This window comes from Rana temporaria, chromosome 5, assembly GCF_905171775.1.
Source record: "Rana temporaria chromosome 5, aRanTem1.1, whole genome shotgun sequence".
Lineage (NCBI taxonomy): Eukaryota > Metazoa > Chordata > Amphibia > Anura > Ranidae > Rana > Rana temporaria.
This window is the reverse complement of record NC_053493.1, coordinates 268,926,870-268,944,657: the sequence shown is the minus strand read 5'-3', so window position 1 is coordinate 268,944,657 and position 17,788 is coordinate 268,926,870. Positions and strand designations below refer to the sequence as shown.

Genomic DNA, 17,788 nt, shown 5'->3' with positions numbered 1-17,788 from the left:
ACTAGCAGGATGGTCAAAAAAATCCTGCTAGCAGCATCTTTTGGAGTGGTGTGTGTATACCGCTCCTGTCCATTGAAATGAATGGGCACTGCGGCTAGAGGTAAACCGGTATGGGTTTTTCTCTGGCCGATGCCAATATTTAGAAATCGGGATCGCCGATATGTTGCCGATTTTTTTTTTTTTTTTTTGCAGCCGATATTTTAGGCCTTTGTTGGTTTTTTTTCTCTTTCGTTCATAGACGGACACAGCATCCTTTGACCTTCGGGTTATGTTCTTCCTACCAGGAGATTTTAGGCAGAATTTCCACAGCACTCAAGGTGTTAAAACTTTCCCTCATGCCGCTCCTCCCAGGGGGCGTGGCTCCCCCAGGCATAACCCACACCCTGCTCCAGCAGCTTCAGTTTGTTTCTGCCTAACCGTCAGGAGAGTCAGGCTCTCTCTGGAGTCCTGGACTCTGGAGTTTTTTCTTGCAAATTTTTTTGCATTTTGCGAGTTTTTTCTCGCTTTTTTATTTTATTTTTATTTTGAATCCTGCGATTCTTCTATCAACAGCCGACTGGGTGACAGGCTGGGTCCTCGACCCTTGTAGTCCCCCCAGGTTCGGCCTTCGAGCGTGTGCCGGCCCTCAGCTCAGCTTTGGGACGTCCACGACGGGCCCCGTTGCTCCAGGGGCGGCCGGGGAACTTCGGTTCTAGGGCACACATATGACCGGTCTCTATGGCTTTGTCACAGTGTGTCTGGCCGACAGCCATGCCGTTCGCGGACGTTGGTTCTGTCTGGGATACCTCCAGCCGGGTAGTCGCAGGACAGGTAAGTAGTGGCCCCTTACTCAGGTAAGTGGTCTGGCTGGAATGTTTTCCCTTGGGAGGTCGACTGAGGGTTTTCCCCTGCTTTCCTCTCTCCCTTATTCCTCTCCCTCCTTCCCCCTTTGGGTGACGGCTGTGCAGGGGGTTTTTTCCCTGGGGCTCATATTTTTTATATATTTTTTTTTTTTTTTTTTTTTCACTCGGGTATGGCTGGGGCTGTTCTGTGTCACTGCAGGGGACTGTGGTGGACATTCTGGGCATTTTTGTGTGTGCTGTGTGCTGTTTTGGTGTACTGTCATTTTTGGGTACACTGTCTTTTTAAAACTGCGCAACGGCGGCCATTTTGCCGGAGCCGCGCTTGTATTATTCGGCGGCCATTTTCTTGTGGCCGGCGCCGTTTTCAGCACTAGTTCGGCCTCTAGTGGCCGTTTCGGCGGGGAAAAAAGACCGCGAATCATCTGAGGGGACAGACGCAGCGCTGCAGCTTCTCCTCAGCACACACTTGTCCTTCACAGACCGCGCTGTACCAGGGGGGTGGTGAGTCTCAGGGGGCCCCAGACTGTGCTCTAGCGGCCGGGAGGTGACCTGTGGGGGACTTTTTTCCTGCCATTGGCAGTGGGGGTGACACGGCAGCTGCAATATGGAGCCTGAATCAGGCCCCTCATTCCTCACAATGCCGGAATTAACCCTTAGCGCCCCTCCCCCTGCCACATCTGTTGAATCGGTGTCGGCTGTCCTGGAGTCTTTTCTCACCAGGTTTGAAGCTGCCAGTGCTCGGTTGGGGGGTAAAAAGCGCCCCCCCCCCCCCGGAGGCTGTTTCTGGGGATATCTCTGACGCAGAATCTGATAACGCTGTTGCTGCTTCTGGTTCTGTCATGTCAGAGGATGCGGGCTTAACCCACATGGACAGCGAGGATGACTCTGCTGCGGAGTCTGCTGACAAGGAATTTGTTGGAGCTCTTATTACTGCGGTACGTGAGACTCTTCATTTAGAGGATGTGGCGGAGACACCAGCGGTGTCAGTCCCTTTTGGATTCCGCAAACCACCGCGTACCGCTAAGGTATTCCCCTGTGTTCCTTATTTGGACAATTTGTTGTATAAGGAATGGGATACACCGCAAAAGGCTTTTACTGTTCCTAAAAGCTTTGCTACCCGTTACCCCCTGGAGGAGGACTTTTTAAAAAAGTGGGTCACTCCTCCGTCGGTGGACCCTCCTGTGTCCAGACTGAGTAAGGCTACTACGTTGCCTGTGGAGGGGGCTCCTGCTTTCAAGGACCCCGCTGATAGGAGAGTGGAGGCCGTGGCCCGCTCCCTGTTCTCGGTGGTGGGTTCGGCGGTAAGGCCGGCTCTGGCCGGCGCCCTGGTTGCTCAGACGCTAACTGAAAGGGCGAAGCTCCTGCTGCAGGATCTGGAGGTCCAGGGTGCTTCCGAGTCCTCTAGGGACCTGGCTGAGCAGTTGATTCAGGGTCAGAAGTTTCTCTGTGAGGCGGCTATGGATTCGATTCCTTTGCTTTCCAGGGCTTCTGTCTACGCAGTGGTTCTGCGCCGCCTTATATGGCTGAAGTGCTGGTCGGCTGACCAGTCCTCAAAAAAGGCCTTGGTGGATTTGCCCTTTAAGGGCGGACGGCTCTTTGGGGCATCCCTGGATGACATCATTAAGGATGCCACTGGAGGTAAGAGCAACTTGCTCCCTCAGTCGGGGAAGGGTAAGGAACCTCGCCGCAAGCAAGGTCCTACTTTTACTACCCCTAAGCGTTTTTTTCGTGCGCCCAGCGCGGCTGGAAAAGGTCCGCAAGGGGCAAAAGCCCCTGCTGCCGGGCGTAAGCGCCCCTGGTTTAACAAACCAAACAAGCCTGCGGACAAGCCTGCTTCCGCATGAAGGTCTGCCCCCGCCCGGGTCTCGGGTGGGGGGACGGCTTCACGACTTCGCGGATCGGTGGAACTCTCTTCTGACCGACCGTTGGGTTTGCGAGGTGGTCGCCTCGGGGTACAAGATAGAGTTCCTCTCTTGTCCCCCAAACAGATTTTTTCCATCCAACCTCCAGCTTCCTCAGGATCGGCGGCTAGCCCTATCCGGGGCTGTCCAGGATCTTCTGGACAGAGGGGTGGTTGTGCCGGTTCCCTCGCTGGAACGGTTTCGGGGGTTCTACTCCAATCTGTTCGTGGTTCCCAAGAAGGGAGGGGTTCGCCCTGTCCTGGACCTAAAGGCCCTCAACTCCTTTGTCAAGGTGCAGCGATTCAGGATGGAGTCGGTCCGTTCTATCATAGCGGCCCTCCACCAGGGGGACTTCATGGCGTCCTTGGACATCATGGACGCATACCTGCATGTCCCCGTTTGCACAAGCCACCAAAGATATCTGCGTTTTGCGATCGGGGAGGACCACTATCAATTCGTGGCCCTCCCGTTCGGGCTGGCGTCGGCACCACGGGTGTTCACCAAGGTGCTCGCCCCGATCCTGGCCTTGCTAAGGCAGCGAGGGATCGCTATCGTGGGATACCTGGACGACCTTCTCCTGAGAGCTTCTTCAAGCTCAGAGTTAGAGGAGGACGTGTCCATCACGTGTCGGACTCTGCAGGAGTTCGGCTGGCTTCTGAATCTCAAAAAATCAGTGTTGGTTCCGTCCCAGAGGCTGGAACACCTGGGGCTGGTTTTGGATTCGGGGGAGGCAAAAGTGTTCCTCCCATCGGAAAAACTGCGGACCCTGCAATCTGCAGTGAGACAGTTGTCGACCCAGAAGTGGTCGTCTCTTCGCTTCTGCATGCGGGTTCTGGGTCTGATGGTGGCCTCCTTCGAGGCGGTTCCGTATGCCCAATTCCACACCAGGGTACTACAGAAGGAGGTTCTGTCACGATGGGACAGGGTCCCATCTTCTCTGGATCGCCAGATTCGGTTGAGCCATCTGGCCAAGTCTTCCCTGGCATGGTGGCTGACGTCTCCGGTGCTTCGGTCCGGGAAGTCTTTTCTTCCGTGCCGCTGGACAGTGGTCACGACGGATGCCAGCCTCTTCGGCTGGGGGGGCGTCTGGGGCACCCAGTCAGCCCAGGGGCGCTGGACTCAGGAGGAGTCCCGCCTGCCGATCAATATCCTGGAGCTCCGAGCGATCAAGCTGTGCCTTGTCAGGTGGTCCCTGGAGCTGCAGGGCCGTCCTGTCAGGATCCAGTCCGACAACGCCACGGCCGTGGCGTACGTCAATCATCAGGGCGGCACAAGGAGCTCGGCCGCGGCGACGGAGGTCGCTCACATACTTCGGTGGGCCGAAAGGTCCGTTCCGGCCCTGTCAGCGGTATACATTCCGGGAGTTCTGAATTGGCAAGCCGACTTCCTAAGTCGCACGACTCTGGATCAAGGGGAGTGGTCTCTCCACCCGGAGGTTTTTCAGATCCTGTGCCAAAAATGGGGCACTCCAGACGTGGACCTTCTGGCGTCCCGTCTCAATCGGAAGGTACCACGGTTTGTGGCCAGGTCAAGGGACCCCTGGGCAGACGCGTCAGACGCGTTAGTGGCTCCCTGGGGTCAATATCACCTGATTTACGCCTTCCCTCCTCTAAGGCTCCTACCCCGCCTGCTGCGCAGGGTGGAAGCCGAAGGGATTCCAACGATCCTGATCGCCCCAGATTGGCCGCGTCGCTCTTGGTACGCGGACCTGGTACGTCTGGTGGCAGACGCCCCCTGGCGCCTCCCTCTGAGGGAAGATCTCCTGTCTCAGGGCCCGATCTTCCATCCTGCTTTACGGTCACTGGCTTTAACGGCGTGGCTGTTGAGAACCAGGTACTGAAGGACCGGGGCCTGTCGGGCCCGGTAATCTCTACCATGATGCGTGCACGGAAGTCCACTTCTCGAAAAATTTATCATCGTACATGGAAAGCATACATCTCTATGTGTGAGGAGATGAAGTGGCACCCCCGTACTTACGTGGTGTCCCGGATCCTGCTGTTCCTACAGCGGGGAGTGGACCAGGCTCTTGCCTTGAGCACGATCAAGAGTCAGATTTCTGCTCTGGCTGTTTATTTTCAGCGTCCCGTGGCAGCGCACTCTTTGGTTCGCACGTTTGTGCAGGGGGTCCGGCATGTGGCCCCCCCGGTGCGCCCTCCGCTACCTTCTTGGGACTTGAACTTGGTCCTCTCGGCGCTTCAGCGTGCCCCCTTTGAGGACATTCGGGAGATCCCCTTGCTGACTTTGTCGCAGAAGGTGGTCTTTCTGGTAGCTATTACCTCTATCAGACGAGTGTCTGAACTGGCGGCCTTGTCTTGCAAGGCCCCCTACTTGGTCATCCATCAGGATAAGGCGGTGCTGCGCCCGCGACCTTCTTTTCTTCCGAAGGTCGTTTCGGCCTTTCACATTAACGAGGACATTGTTGTTCCATCATTATGTCCTCAGCCGAAGAACCCGAAGGAAGCCGTTTTACATTCTCTAGATGTGGTTCGGGCCCTTCGAGTTTACTTGTCGGCGACAGCTCCGTTCCGGAAGTCGGACTCGCTGTTCGTGTCTGTGTCCGGTCCCAGTAAGGGCCTGGCAGTCTCGTCGGCCACCATTTCCAGGTGGATCCGACAGGTTGTGCTTCAGGCCTACGCCCTGAAGGGGCGGGCGCCTCCCTTTCGGGTCACGGCGCATTCGACCAGGGCGATTGGAGCCTCCTGGGCTTTCCGACACCAAGCCTCTGTGTTACAGGTGTGTAAGGCTGCGACCTGGTCGTCGGTCCACACTTTCTCAAAGTTTTATAAGGTGGATGTGAGTGCATCTTCTGATGCCTCATTCGGCCGCAGGGTGTTACAGGCGGCAGTTTAAGGTTGGAGTTCCTCCGTTGAGTAACTCCGGTTTTGTTTGGGGTGTAACCTGTTGTTTGCTGTGTTATTTTTCCCACCCCTCGTTTTTTGACACTGCTTGGGGACGTCCCGAAGGTCAAAGGATGCTGTGTCCGTCTATGAACGAAAGAGAAAAAAGGATTTTTGTACTCACCGTAAAATCCATTTCTCTGAGTTCATAGACGGACACAGCACCCACCCCTCCTTGGTTTGTACTGCTTGTTACGAACTGAAGCTGCTGGAGCAGGGTGTGGGTTATGCCTGGGGGAGCCACGCCCCCTGGGAGGAGCGGCATGAGGGAAAGTTTTAACACCTTGAGTGCTGTGGAAATTCTGCCTAAAATCTCCTGGTAGGAAGAACATAACCCGAAGGTCAAAGGATGCTGTGTCCGTCTATGAACTCAGAGAAATGGATTTTACGGTGAGTACAAAAATCCTTTTTTTTTCTCTTCACTTCAGCAAATCTAGGGTGGAGAGGTAGGGAGGAGGTTGTTTAGGGTGGAGAGGTGGGGTGCAGCCTATTAGTGCCCACCAGTTCAGCCTGTCGGTGTCCATTAGTGCCCAACAGTACAGCTCCTCAGTGCCCACCAGTACAGCTCAATAATGTCATTCCCTGCCAGTCTGCCACCTCATCATTGCCCACCAGTGGAGCGCTTGGCTCTGTTCCGTCCCCTCGCTTGGCCAAGGAGAGCTCCATTCATCCCCTGACGTGCTGCGCTCTGCCTCCACACTAAAAACCCCCAGAATGCACAGCGGCCAGTAACAGCCAATCTGCGCCGCTGCCTACTTCCTCCACTGGGGGAAAGAAAAAAAAAAGTCAGCAGACTGCGGCCATGATAGCAGCCGTTTAGAATAAATGGTGGGCGGCTGGGTTGGGGATTTTCACCCAGCACGCCCCTGCTTCTTATCCCTCACAATCTGCCTTTTTTCACATAATAATCGGCCGATGTCGATTTCTTTAAAAAGGCGAAATATCGGCCCGATATATCGGTCGACCTCTAACCGCGGCTATACCACCGGCAAAGTGCTGCTGCAGCAGTGGTTTTAACCCTTTCTCGCCTGCTAGCGGCCGAATAGCGTTGCAAAATTGACGGTAAAGTGTGGCTAAAAAATGGCCGCGCTTTACTGCCAACGCACCCACCGCCCCAGTGTGAAAGGGGCCTTAACTATTAGGCCCCTTACACACGGGGGTGGGCCCCGTTTAAGTCGGCCGTCTCGGCTGGGAATATATCCACTATTCCCCGGTAAGCAGGTGGATAGCTGGTCGGTGTCCGCTCCACTTATGCAGAGCGGACACAGTCTGCTCGCCTCTATGGGTAGTCAGATATAAACAGAGAGCCTGTCCATTTACACCCTACTGCCTTCCGATCGAATCCACCAGACTGATGGAGAACGAATCCCCATCCGCCTGTTTTTAGTGTATATGATGGGATGTCGGCGGACACGCTCCATAAAGCAGACAGGAAGGTCTGATTGGGTCTGCCTGAAAAACTGACGGGCGGACCCAATTGGTTGGCCCATGTGAAAGGGCCCTTTATAGTTTTTCTTTGTCAGCATTTGGTAATGTTCCTAATTTGACTGCTTAAAAGGGTTGTAAAGGCTTGTTTTTTGTTTTTGTTTTCTAAATAGGTTCCTTTAAGCTAATGCATTGTTGGTTCACTTACCTTTTCGTTTGATTTCCCGTCTAAATGTGTTTTTTTTTTTTTTTTCTGAATTTCTCACTTCCTGTTCCTTCTCGGTAAGCTGTTCTTGCTGACTAACCCCCAGCCAGAACAGCTCGGCTGTTGGGGGGCAAGCTTACGGAGGAGAAACAGGAAGTGAGAAATTCAGACAAAGAGAAAAAAAAGGATTTTTGTACTCACCGTAAAATCCATTTCTCTGAGTTCATAGACGGACACAGCATCCTTTGACCTTCGGGTTATGTTCTTCCTACCAGGAGATTTTAGGCAGAATTCTTACAGCACTTAAGGTGTTAAAACTTTCCTTCATGCCGCTCCTCCCAGGGGGCGTGGCTCCCCCAGGCATAACCCACACCCTGCTCCAGCAGCTTCAGTTCGTAACAAGCAGTACAAACCAAGGAGGGGTGGGTGCTGTGTCCGTCTATGAACTCAGAGAAATGGATTTTACGGTGAGTACAAAAATCCTTTTTTCTCTTTCGTTCATAGACGGACACAGCATCCTTTGACCTTCGGGACGTCCCCAAGCAGTGTCAAAAAACGAGGGGTGGGAAAAATAACACAGCAAACAACAGGTTACACCCCAAACAAAACTGGAGTTACTCAACGGAGGAACTCCAACCTTAAACTGCCGCCTGTAACACCCTGCGGCCGAATGAGGCATCAGAAGATGCACTCACATCCACCTTATAAAACTTTGAGAAAGTGTGGACCGACGACCAGGTCGCAGCCTTACACACCTGTAACACAGAGGCTTGGTGTCGGAAAGCCCAGGAGGCTCCAATCGCCCTGGTCGAATGCGCCGTGACCCGAAAGGGAGGCGCCCGCCCCTTCAGGGCGTAGGCCTGAAGCACAACCTGTCGGATCCACCTGGAAATGGTGGCCGACGAGACTGCCAGGCCCTTACTGGGACCGGACACAGACACGAACAGCGAGTCCGACTTCCGGAACGGAGCTGTCGCCGACAAGTAAACTCGAAGGGCCCGAACCACATCTAGAGAATGTAAAACGGCTTCCTTCGGGTTCTTCGGCTGAGGACATAATGATGGAACAACAATGTCCTCGTTAATGTGAAAGGCCGAAACGACCTTCGGAAGAAAAGAAGGTCGCGGGCGCAGCACCGCCTTATCCTGATGGATGACCAAGTAGGGGGCCTTGCAAGACAAGGCCGCCAGTTCAGACACTCGTCTGATAGAGGTAATAGCTACCAGAAAGACCACCTTCTGCGACAAAGTCAGCAAGGGGATCTCCCGAATGTCCTCAAAGGGGGCACGCTGAAGCGCCGAGAGGACCAAGTTCAAGTCCCAAGAAGGTAGCGGAGGGCGCACCGGGGGGGCCACATGCCGGACCCCCTGCACAAACGTGCGAACCAAAGAGTGCGCTGCCACGGGACGCTGAAAATAAACAGCCAGAGCAGAAATCTGACTCTTGATCGTGCTCAAGGCAAGAGCCTGGTCCACTCCCCGCTGTAGGAACAGCAGGATCCGGGACACCACGTAAGTACGGGGGTGCCACTTCATCTCCTCACACATAGAGATGTATGCTTTCCATGTACGATGATAAATTTTTCGAGAAGTGGACTTCCGTGCACGCATCATGGTAGAGATTACCGGGCCCGACAGGCCCCGGTCCTTCAGTACCTGGTTCTCAACAGCCACGCCGTTAAAGCCAGTGACCGTAAAGCAGGATGGAAGATCGGGCCCTGAGACAGGAGATCTTCCCTCAGAGGCAGGCGCCAGGGGGCGTCTGCCACCAGACGTACCAGGTCCGCGTACCAAGAGCGACGCGGCCAATCTGGGGCGATCAGGATCGTTGGAATCCCTTCGGCTTCCACCCTGCGCAGCAGGCGGGGTAGGAGCCTTAGAGGAGGGAAGGCGTAAATCAGGTGATATTGACCCCAGGGAGCCACTAACGCGTCTGACGCGTCTGCCCACGGGTCCCTTGACCTGGCCACAAACCGTGGTACCTTCCGATTGAGACGGGACGCCAGAAGGTCCACGTCTGGAGTGCCCCATTTTTGGCACAGGATCTGAAAAACCTCCGGGTGGAGAGACCACTCCCCTTGATCCAGAGTCGTGCGACTTAGGAAGTCGGCTTGCCAATTCAGAACTCCCGGAATGTATACCGCTGACAGGGCCGGAACGGACCTTTCGGCCCACCGAAGTATGTGAGCGACCTCCGTCGCCGCGGCCGAGCTCCTTGTGCCGCCCTGATGATTGACGTACGCCACGGCCGTGGCGTTGTCGGACTGGATCCTGACAGGACGGCCCTGCAGCTCCAGGGACCACCTGACAAGGCACAGCTTGATCGCTCGGAGCTCCAGGATATTGATCGGCAGGCGGGACTCCTCCTGAGTCCAGCGCCCCTGGGCTGACTGGGTGCCCCAGACGCCCCCCCAGCCGAAGAGGCTGGCATCCGTCGTGACCACTGTCCAGCGGCACGGAAGAAAAGACTTCCCGGACCGAAGCACCGGAGACGTCAGCCACCATGCCAGGGAAGACTTGGCCAGATGGCTCAACCGAATCTGGCGATCCAGAGAAGATGGGACCCTGTCCCATCGTGACAGAACCTCCTTCTGTAGTACCCTGGTGTGGAATTGGGCATACGGAACCGCCTCGAAGGAGGCCACCATCAGACCCAGAACCCGCATGCAGAAGCGAAGAGACGACCACTTCTGGGTCGACAACTGTCTCACTGCAGATTGCAGGGTCCGCAGTTTTTCCGATGGGAGGAACACTTTTGCCTCCCCCGAATCCAAAACCAGCCCCAGGTGTTCCAGCCTCTGGGACGGAACCAACACTGATTTTTTGAGATTCAGAAGCCAGCCGAACTCCTGCAGAGTCCGACACGTGATGGACACGTCCTCCTCTAACTCTGAGCTTGAAGAAGCTCTCAGGAGAAGGTCGTCCAGGTATCCCACGATAGCGATCCCTCGCTGCCTTAGCAAGGCCAGGATCGGGGCGAGCACCTTGGTGAACACCCGTGGTGCCGACGCCAGCCCGAACGGGAGGGCCACGAATTGATAGTGGTCCTCCCCGATCGCAAAACGCAGATATCTTTGGTGGCTTGTGCAAACGGGGACATGCAGGTATGCGTCCATGATGTCCAAGGACGCCATGAAGTCCCCCTGGTGGAGGGCCGCTCTGATAGAACGGACCGACTCCATTCTGAATCGCTGCACCTTGACAAAGGAGTTGAGGGCCTTTAGGTCCAGGACAGGGCGAACCCCTCCCTTCTTGGGAACCACGAACAGATTGGAGTAGAACCCCCGAAACCGTTCCAGCGAGGGAACCGGCACAACCACCCCTCTGTCCAGAAGATCCTGGACAGCCCCGGATAGGGCTAGTCGCCGATCCTGAGGAAGCTGGAGGTTGGATGGAAAAAATCTGTTTGGGGGACAAGAGAGGAACTCTATCTTGTACCCCGAGGCGACCACCTCGCAAACCCAACGGTCGGTCAGAAGAGAGTTCCACCGATCCGCGAAGTCGTGAAGCCGTCCCCCCACCCGAGACCCGGGCGGGGGCAGACCTTCATGCGGAAGCAGGCTTGTCCGCAGGCTTGTTTGGTTTGTTAAACCAGGGGCGCTTACGCCCGGCAGCAGGGGCTTTTGCCCCTTGCGGACCTTTTCCAGCCGCGCTGGGCGCACGAAAAAACCACTTAGGGGTAGTAAAAGTAGGACCTTGCTTGCGGCGAGGTTCCTTACCCTTCCCCGACTGAGGGAGCAAGGTGCTCTTACCTCCAGTGGCATCCTTAATGATGTCATCCAGGGATGCCCCAAAGAGCCGTCCGCCCTTAAAGGGCAAATCCACCAAGGCCTTTTTCGAGGACTGGTCAGCCGACCAGCACTTCAGCCATATAAGGCGGCGCAGAACCACTGCGTAGACAGAAGCCCTGGAAAGCAAAGGAATCGAATCCATAGCCGCCTCACAGAGAAACTTCTGACCCTGAATCAACTGCTCAGCCAGGTCCCTAGAGGACTCGGAAGCACCCTGGACCTCCAGATCCTGCAGCAGGAGCTTCGCCCTTTCAGTTAGCGTCTGAGCAACCAGGGCGCCGGCCAGAGCCGGCCTTACCGCCGAACCCACCACCGAGAACGGAGATCGGGCCACGGCCTCCACTCTCCTATCAGCGGGGTCCTTGAAAGCAGGAGCCCCCTCCACAGGCAACGTAGTAGCCTTACTCAGTCTGGACACAGGAGGGTCCACCGACGGAGGAGTGACCCACTTTTTTAAAAAGTCCTCCAGGGGGTAACGGGTAGCAAAGCTTTTAGGAACAGTAAAAGCCTTTTGCGGTGTATCCCATTCCTTATACAACAAATTGTCCAAATAAGGAACACAAGGGAATACCTTAGCGGTACGCGGTGGTTTGCGGAATCCAAAAGGGACTGACACCGCTGGTGTCTCCGCCACATCCTCTAAATGAAGAGTCTCGCGTACCGCAGTAATAAGAGCTCCAACAAATTCCTTGTCAGCAGACTCCGCAGCAGAGTCATCCTCGCTGTCCATGTGGGTTAAGCCCGCATCCTCTGACATGACAGAACCAGAAGCAGCAACAGCGTTATCCGATTCTGCGTCAGAGATATCCCCAGAAACAGCCTCTGGGGGGGGGCGCTTTTTACCCCCCAACCGAGCACTGGCAGCTTCAAACCTGGTGAGAAAAGACTCCAGGACAGCCGACACCGATTCAACAGATGTGGCAGGGGGAGGGGTGCTAAGGGTTAATTCCGGCATTGTGAGGAATGAGGGGCCTGATTCAGGCTCCATATTGCAGCTGCCGTGTCACCCCCACTGCCAATGGCAGGAAAAAAGTCCCCCACAGGTCACCTCCCGGCCGCTAGAGCACAGTCTGGGGCCCCCTGAGACTCACCACCCCCCTGGTACAGCGCGGTCTGTGAAGGACAAGTGTGTGCTGAGGAGAAGCTGCAGCGCTGCGTCTGTCCCCTCAGATGATTCGCGGTCTTTTTTCCCCGCCGAAACGGCCACTAGAGGCCGAACTAGTGCTGAAAACGGCGCCGGCCACAAGAAAATGGCCGCCGAATAATACAAGCGCGGCTCCGGCAAAATGGCCGCCGTTGCGCAGTTTTAAAAAGACAGTGTACCCAAAAATGACAGTACACCAAAACAGCACACAGCACACACAAAAATGCCCAGAATGTCCACCACAGTCCCCTGCAGTGACACAGAACAGCCCCAGCCATACCCGAGTGAAAAAAGTATGAGCCCCAGGGAAAAAAAACCCCTGCACAGCCGTCACCCAAAGGGGGAAGGAGGGAGAGGAATAAGGGAGAGAGGAAAGCAGGGGAAAACCCTCAGTCGACCTCCCAAGGGAAAACATTCCAGCCAGACCACTTACCTGAGTAAGGGGCCACTACTTACCTGTCCTGCGACTACCCGGCTGGAGGTATCCCAGACAGAACCAACGTCCGCGAACGGCATGGCTGTCAGCCAGACACACTGTGACAAGGCCATAGAGACCGGTCATATGTGTGCCCTAGAACCGAAGTTCCCCGGCCGCCCCTGGAGCAATGGGGCCTGTCGTGGACGTCCCAAAGCGGAGCTGAGGGCCGGCACACGCTCGAAGGCCGAACCTGGGGGGACTACAAGGGTCGAGGACCCAGCCTGTCACCCAGTCGGCTGTTGATAGAAGAATCGCAGGATTCAAAAATAAAAATAGAATAAAAAAGCGAGGAAAAAACTCGCAAAATGCAAAAAAATTTGCAAGAAAAAACTCCAGAGTCCAGGACTCCAGAGAGAGCCTGACTCTCCTGACGGTTAGGCAGAAACAAAACTGAAGCTGCTGGAGCAGGGTGTGGGTTATGCCTGGGGGAGCCACGCCCCCTGGGAGGAGCGGCATGAAGGAAAGTTTTAACACCTTAAGTGCTGTAAGAATTCTGCCTAAAATCTCCTGGTAGGAAGAACATAACCCGAAGGTCAAAGGATGCTGTGTCCGTCTATGAACGAAAGAGAAAAACATTTAGAAGGGAAATTGAAGGAAAAGGTAAGTGAACCAACAATGCACTAGCTTAAAGGGACCCATTTAGAAAAAAAAAAAAAAACCTTTACAACATTTAACACTTTGAAGTTTTGTGTGTGTGTTTTATTTTTTTCCTTTTCTTCTTCTAATAATATACATTTTTTTTTTTTTTTTTTTTTTTTTAGCAAGCAGAACAGCTGGGTCGTGAAGACCAGCATAGATTACATCGAAATAGGAAACTTGTTCTCATGGTTGACTTGGACCAGACATTAATCCATACTACAGAACAGCACTTCCAACATATGTCTCGAAGGGTAAAAGTTTTTTTTATTTTTTAATTGGCACCTAGTCAATTAGGTGATGGATGGATAAACATGCATGTGAAATGTTATTGGTAGCTTTTAGACAAAGTTTGCAGGAGAGCCCAAACAAGCACAAGAACTTCATTTAAGTAGTGGGCAACAGAAATGTGTGAACCAGTGGTTTTAAATACAACCTGCACTGGGCCAGTAACTGCACATTTTGTAACTATTCTGTTAGTAGCCCAAGCAAAGGGCTTTGAACAATTTGGATCTTCTGTGTTGACACCTGTCCACGTGGCTTGTCAACTTTGTTTCAAGTGAAAGCCGGGCAGCATGCCTCCCCTTCCTGTCACAGTGACTGTTGCCTGCTTTTACTATTCATTCAGATATGAGCATCACTACAGAAAGAATGTGATCAGAACAGAAGTCTCCCAAAAAAAGAAAGCTGGAATATTTCTAGAGATTGTTGCCTTTTGCACATAGAAAAGGGTACAACTCTTTTATTACAAAAGCAGCATAACATTTATGCAAAAAAAAAAAAAAAAAAAGATATGTGGTAATTGTTACAGTAAGATTTGGGAAGACTGGCTGTTTAGATACTGTATAAAGAAAATATGAAACCCCCATTCTGTCTGTACAGCCCTGATCAAAATTTTTGAGAATAACACAAATATTAGTTTTCACAAAGTCTACTGCCTCAGTTTTTATGATGGCAGTTTGCATATACTCCAGAATGTTATGAAAAGTCCCTCTTTGCCATGAAAATTAACTTTTGGAGGCTGGCCTGGTATCAAGGACAGCAAAAAAGCCATTCCTTTTCAGGAAAAACATCAGGGATAGACTGATATTTTGCAATAGGTACAGGGATTGGACTGCTGAGGAATGGGGTAAAGTCATTTTCTCTGATGAATCCCCTTTCCGGTTGTTTGGGGCATCCTGGAAAAAAAAAACCTTGTCCGGTGGAAAAAAAGGTGAGCCATCAGTCCTGTGTCGTGTCAACCGTAAAGCACCCTGAGACCATTCACGTGTGGGTTTGCTTCTCGGACAAAGAAGGGGGCTCACTTACAGTTTTGCCTAAGAACACAGCCATGAATAAAAAAAATGTTACAAAAACATCCTTGGAGCAACTTCTCCCAACTATCCAAGAGCGGTTTGGTGGTGAGCAATGCCTTTTGCAGCCTGATTGGGCTCCTTACCATAAGGCAAAAGTGATAACTAAGTGGCTTTGGGAACAAAACATTGAACTTTTGTATCCATGGGCAGGGAACACCCCAGACCTTAATCTTATTGAGAACTTGTGGTCAATCCTCAAGAGGCGGGTGAACAAAACTCTTACAAACATTTCAAAAAACGCATATATACACACAAATCATTAAAAAAACATAAGAATGGGTCACTCCTAGAATATATATATATTTCAAAGTTCTTCATAGAGACAGAAAAGGGCCCATATTTCCTTGACTCATCCCATCAATCAATTTCCCTCCCTTTAAAAAAATACCCCCCCCCCCCCCCAAACCCTCTGTACAAGATAAACCCCCTACAAACCGTGAACAACCAAAATGTCCTAATATTCGTGGATAGTGAGTCTCTATCCCCCCCCCCCTTTATCCTTCCCCTTTATTAAGAGGGGGGAGGGACTGAGACCCTCTTGTCCCACTAACCCTCATTTCCTCCCTAATTACCATGTACCCCTAGCAAATAACTCTATTCCCATTCCCCCTTATTATGCCCCCCTAGATTTCATCCCAAATACTGTGATTTACAAAAAAAAAAGGCCTCGGACACTGCTTGCAATTATACTTCAGTATACCATAGTAAGGTTTGATAAAAAGATCTAAAATCACTGAAGCAACAGACTTTGTGAAAATTTAATATTTCTTTATCGTACATCACGGGGCAAAGAGCAGCCATAATAACTCCGGTTATATGCCACCTATAGGTGAATGGACACTGGTAAACCAAAAAGACAGGAACTCCTCCCGTATATAAGCCATTCTACACAGGAAGTACCTCCGTATTTCTGCCAGTGTCTTGTAAGGTGATGGTCATGCTTGGAGAAGCTCTCCATGATCTAGCTAAGAGAATGGTCCTGGAACAGATTCTGAAGCATTTAAAGGGCTATATAATCGGATCCATCCAGACGGTGATACACTAAAATGGATGGTACCCGAACCTAGTTTACGTAAGATTACAAGGTAATGTGACCCTTTGGGCACTGGACCCTGGAAACCGGACCCTTGGTGAGAAAAACCCCCAAAACAGAAACTCAAGGAAGGGAATTTACAATGTGTGTAATATATCCTTTTTTAATGAAGGTTTTTGTTATTTTACAGGGAATTTTTCATTTCCAGTTAGGGAGAGGAGAACCAATGCTGCACACCCGCCTGCGTCCTCATTGTAAAGATTTTTTGGAGAAAATTGCTAAGCTGTATGAGTTGCATGTTTTCACCTTTGGTAGCAGGCTTTATGCACATACTATTGCAGGTCAGTAGCAATGCCAAATGTAAATGTCTACATATGAACAAAGCATACTGTGTGTGTACTTGTCTCAATTCAGAGGAGAAGTCTAATTTCTATCTGCTGCTTCATTCTTTTGCTATTTATGAGTCACTTCTAACAAGTTTCCCTGATCCTAACAGGTTAAAAGGTGACAGACGAGAGAACTCCAGCACACAGCCTGTGTTTGACAGCCTCAGCTCTGTTTTGTAAAAGGGGGTGTGCTACTGTGTACCTTCCCTCCTAATCAGCTCTCAGAGCTCTTTTTACTGAGATCTGCAGTTGGTTCAACTTCCTGCCCACTGCTTCCTGCTAGCTCAGGCTGTTTAAATTCTGCACTTTGAAGAAAGTAGAAGAGAGAGGCCAGTCACTTTACTGGGTGGTTTACAACCACTTTAAAGGGCTCATGCTGCATACTTTTTTTTTTTTTTTAAATCATTTGTTTTCTGTCATCTGTCTTTTTGTTTGATTTAATGCTTTTTTTTCTTGTATACTACTTGTTAATGTTGCAATGTTAATACATGTATTGTGCATTTTCAACTCTACATGCCAGAGTGTTAAACGGGGCTGTTAAGCCCACACATTACGGCTATTAGTATTGTAGGTTTTAGCTGGTGTCAGGCTCTGGCTGTCAGTATGCAGCTGAAGTACCTGTGTGGATGATCTGTGTTTTCATGCTAAACATTCTGGTTCAGGCTAGGTTTACACTTATGCGATTGCAGACATTACATGTGATTCACACCGCATTCCTGTGCACATTGCATGCAATGTCTGTGCGTTGCAAATTCAGCTATACAGTTTGTATGGCTGAAATGGCATTTGCACCAAAAATGAAGCCGGACCCTTTTTTGGTCCGCACTGGAATTGGATCGCATGGGTGTTCAGACACATGCGATCCGATTCCACAGTTCGCTCTGTGGGGCAAAAAAGTATTTAGTCAGCCACCAATTGTGCAAGTTCTCCCACTTAAAAAGATGAGAGAGGCCTGTAATTGTCATAATAGGTATACCTCAACTATGAGAGACAAAATGTGGAAACAAATCCAGACAATCACATTGTCTGATTTGGAAAGAATTTATTTGCAAATTATGGGGGGAAATAAGTATTTGGTCAATATCAAAATTTAATTTCAATACTTTGTTATATATCCTTTGCTGGCAATGACAGAGGTCAAACATTTCCACGGCTGGTTGTCGACCTCGCGTTGTCTTCTAGGGAATGGGGCGCGCTGTCTTCTGGGAACTGTGTGTATCCCAGAGAACAGCCACCCCTTCATAAAGCGCTGTGCGAACTGCGCATGCGCAGTAGGTAACGGGTAGTGACGCTGCAAGGCTACACTGCCTGTTTCCCTTAGTGAGGATGGCAGCGCCAGGATTGAGGGATTGGCCGGGGGGGGGGGGGGGGGGGGGGGGGTTGTCCTTATTGAAAGTCAACAGCTACAGTGTTTGTAGCTGCTGACTTTAAAAAAAAAAAAAAATCATGGCTGCACCTCCGCTTTAAGATCATTGACCACATTCCCCCATGTAGTTCTGGGCCGATTCCTCATCGTTCTCATGATCATTGAAACTCCACGAGGTGAGATCTTGCATGGAGCCCGAGGGCGATTGACAGTTATTTTGTGCTTCTTCCATTTGTTTATAATCACACCAATTGTTGTCATCCTCTTACCAAGCTGCTTGGCGATGGTCTTGTAACCCATTCCAGCATTGTGTAGGTCTACAATCTTGTC

General features: G+C 51.7%; 1 protein-coding gene across 2 annotated transcripts in view; it reads left to right on the top strand.

Annotated features, from left to right (window-relative positions):
• Positions 1–17,788, top strand: part of CTDP1 (CTD phosphatase subunit 1) — a 160,159-nt gene that overhangs the window by 23,385 nt on the left and 118,986 nt on the right. For both annotated transcript variants that reach the window (XM_040353848.1, XM_040353849.1), the window contains exons 4-5: positions 13,444–13,572; positions 15,897–16,047. In XM_040353848.1, the coding sequence (XP_040209782.1) occupies positions 13,444–13,572; positions 15,897–16,047 (280 nt within the window). The remainder of the gene's footprint in view (positions 1–13,443; positions 13,573–15,896; positions 16,048–17,788) is intronic.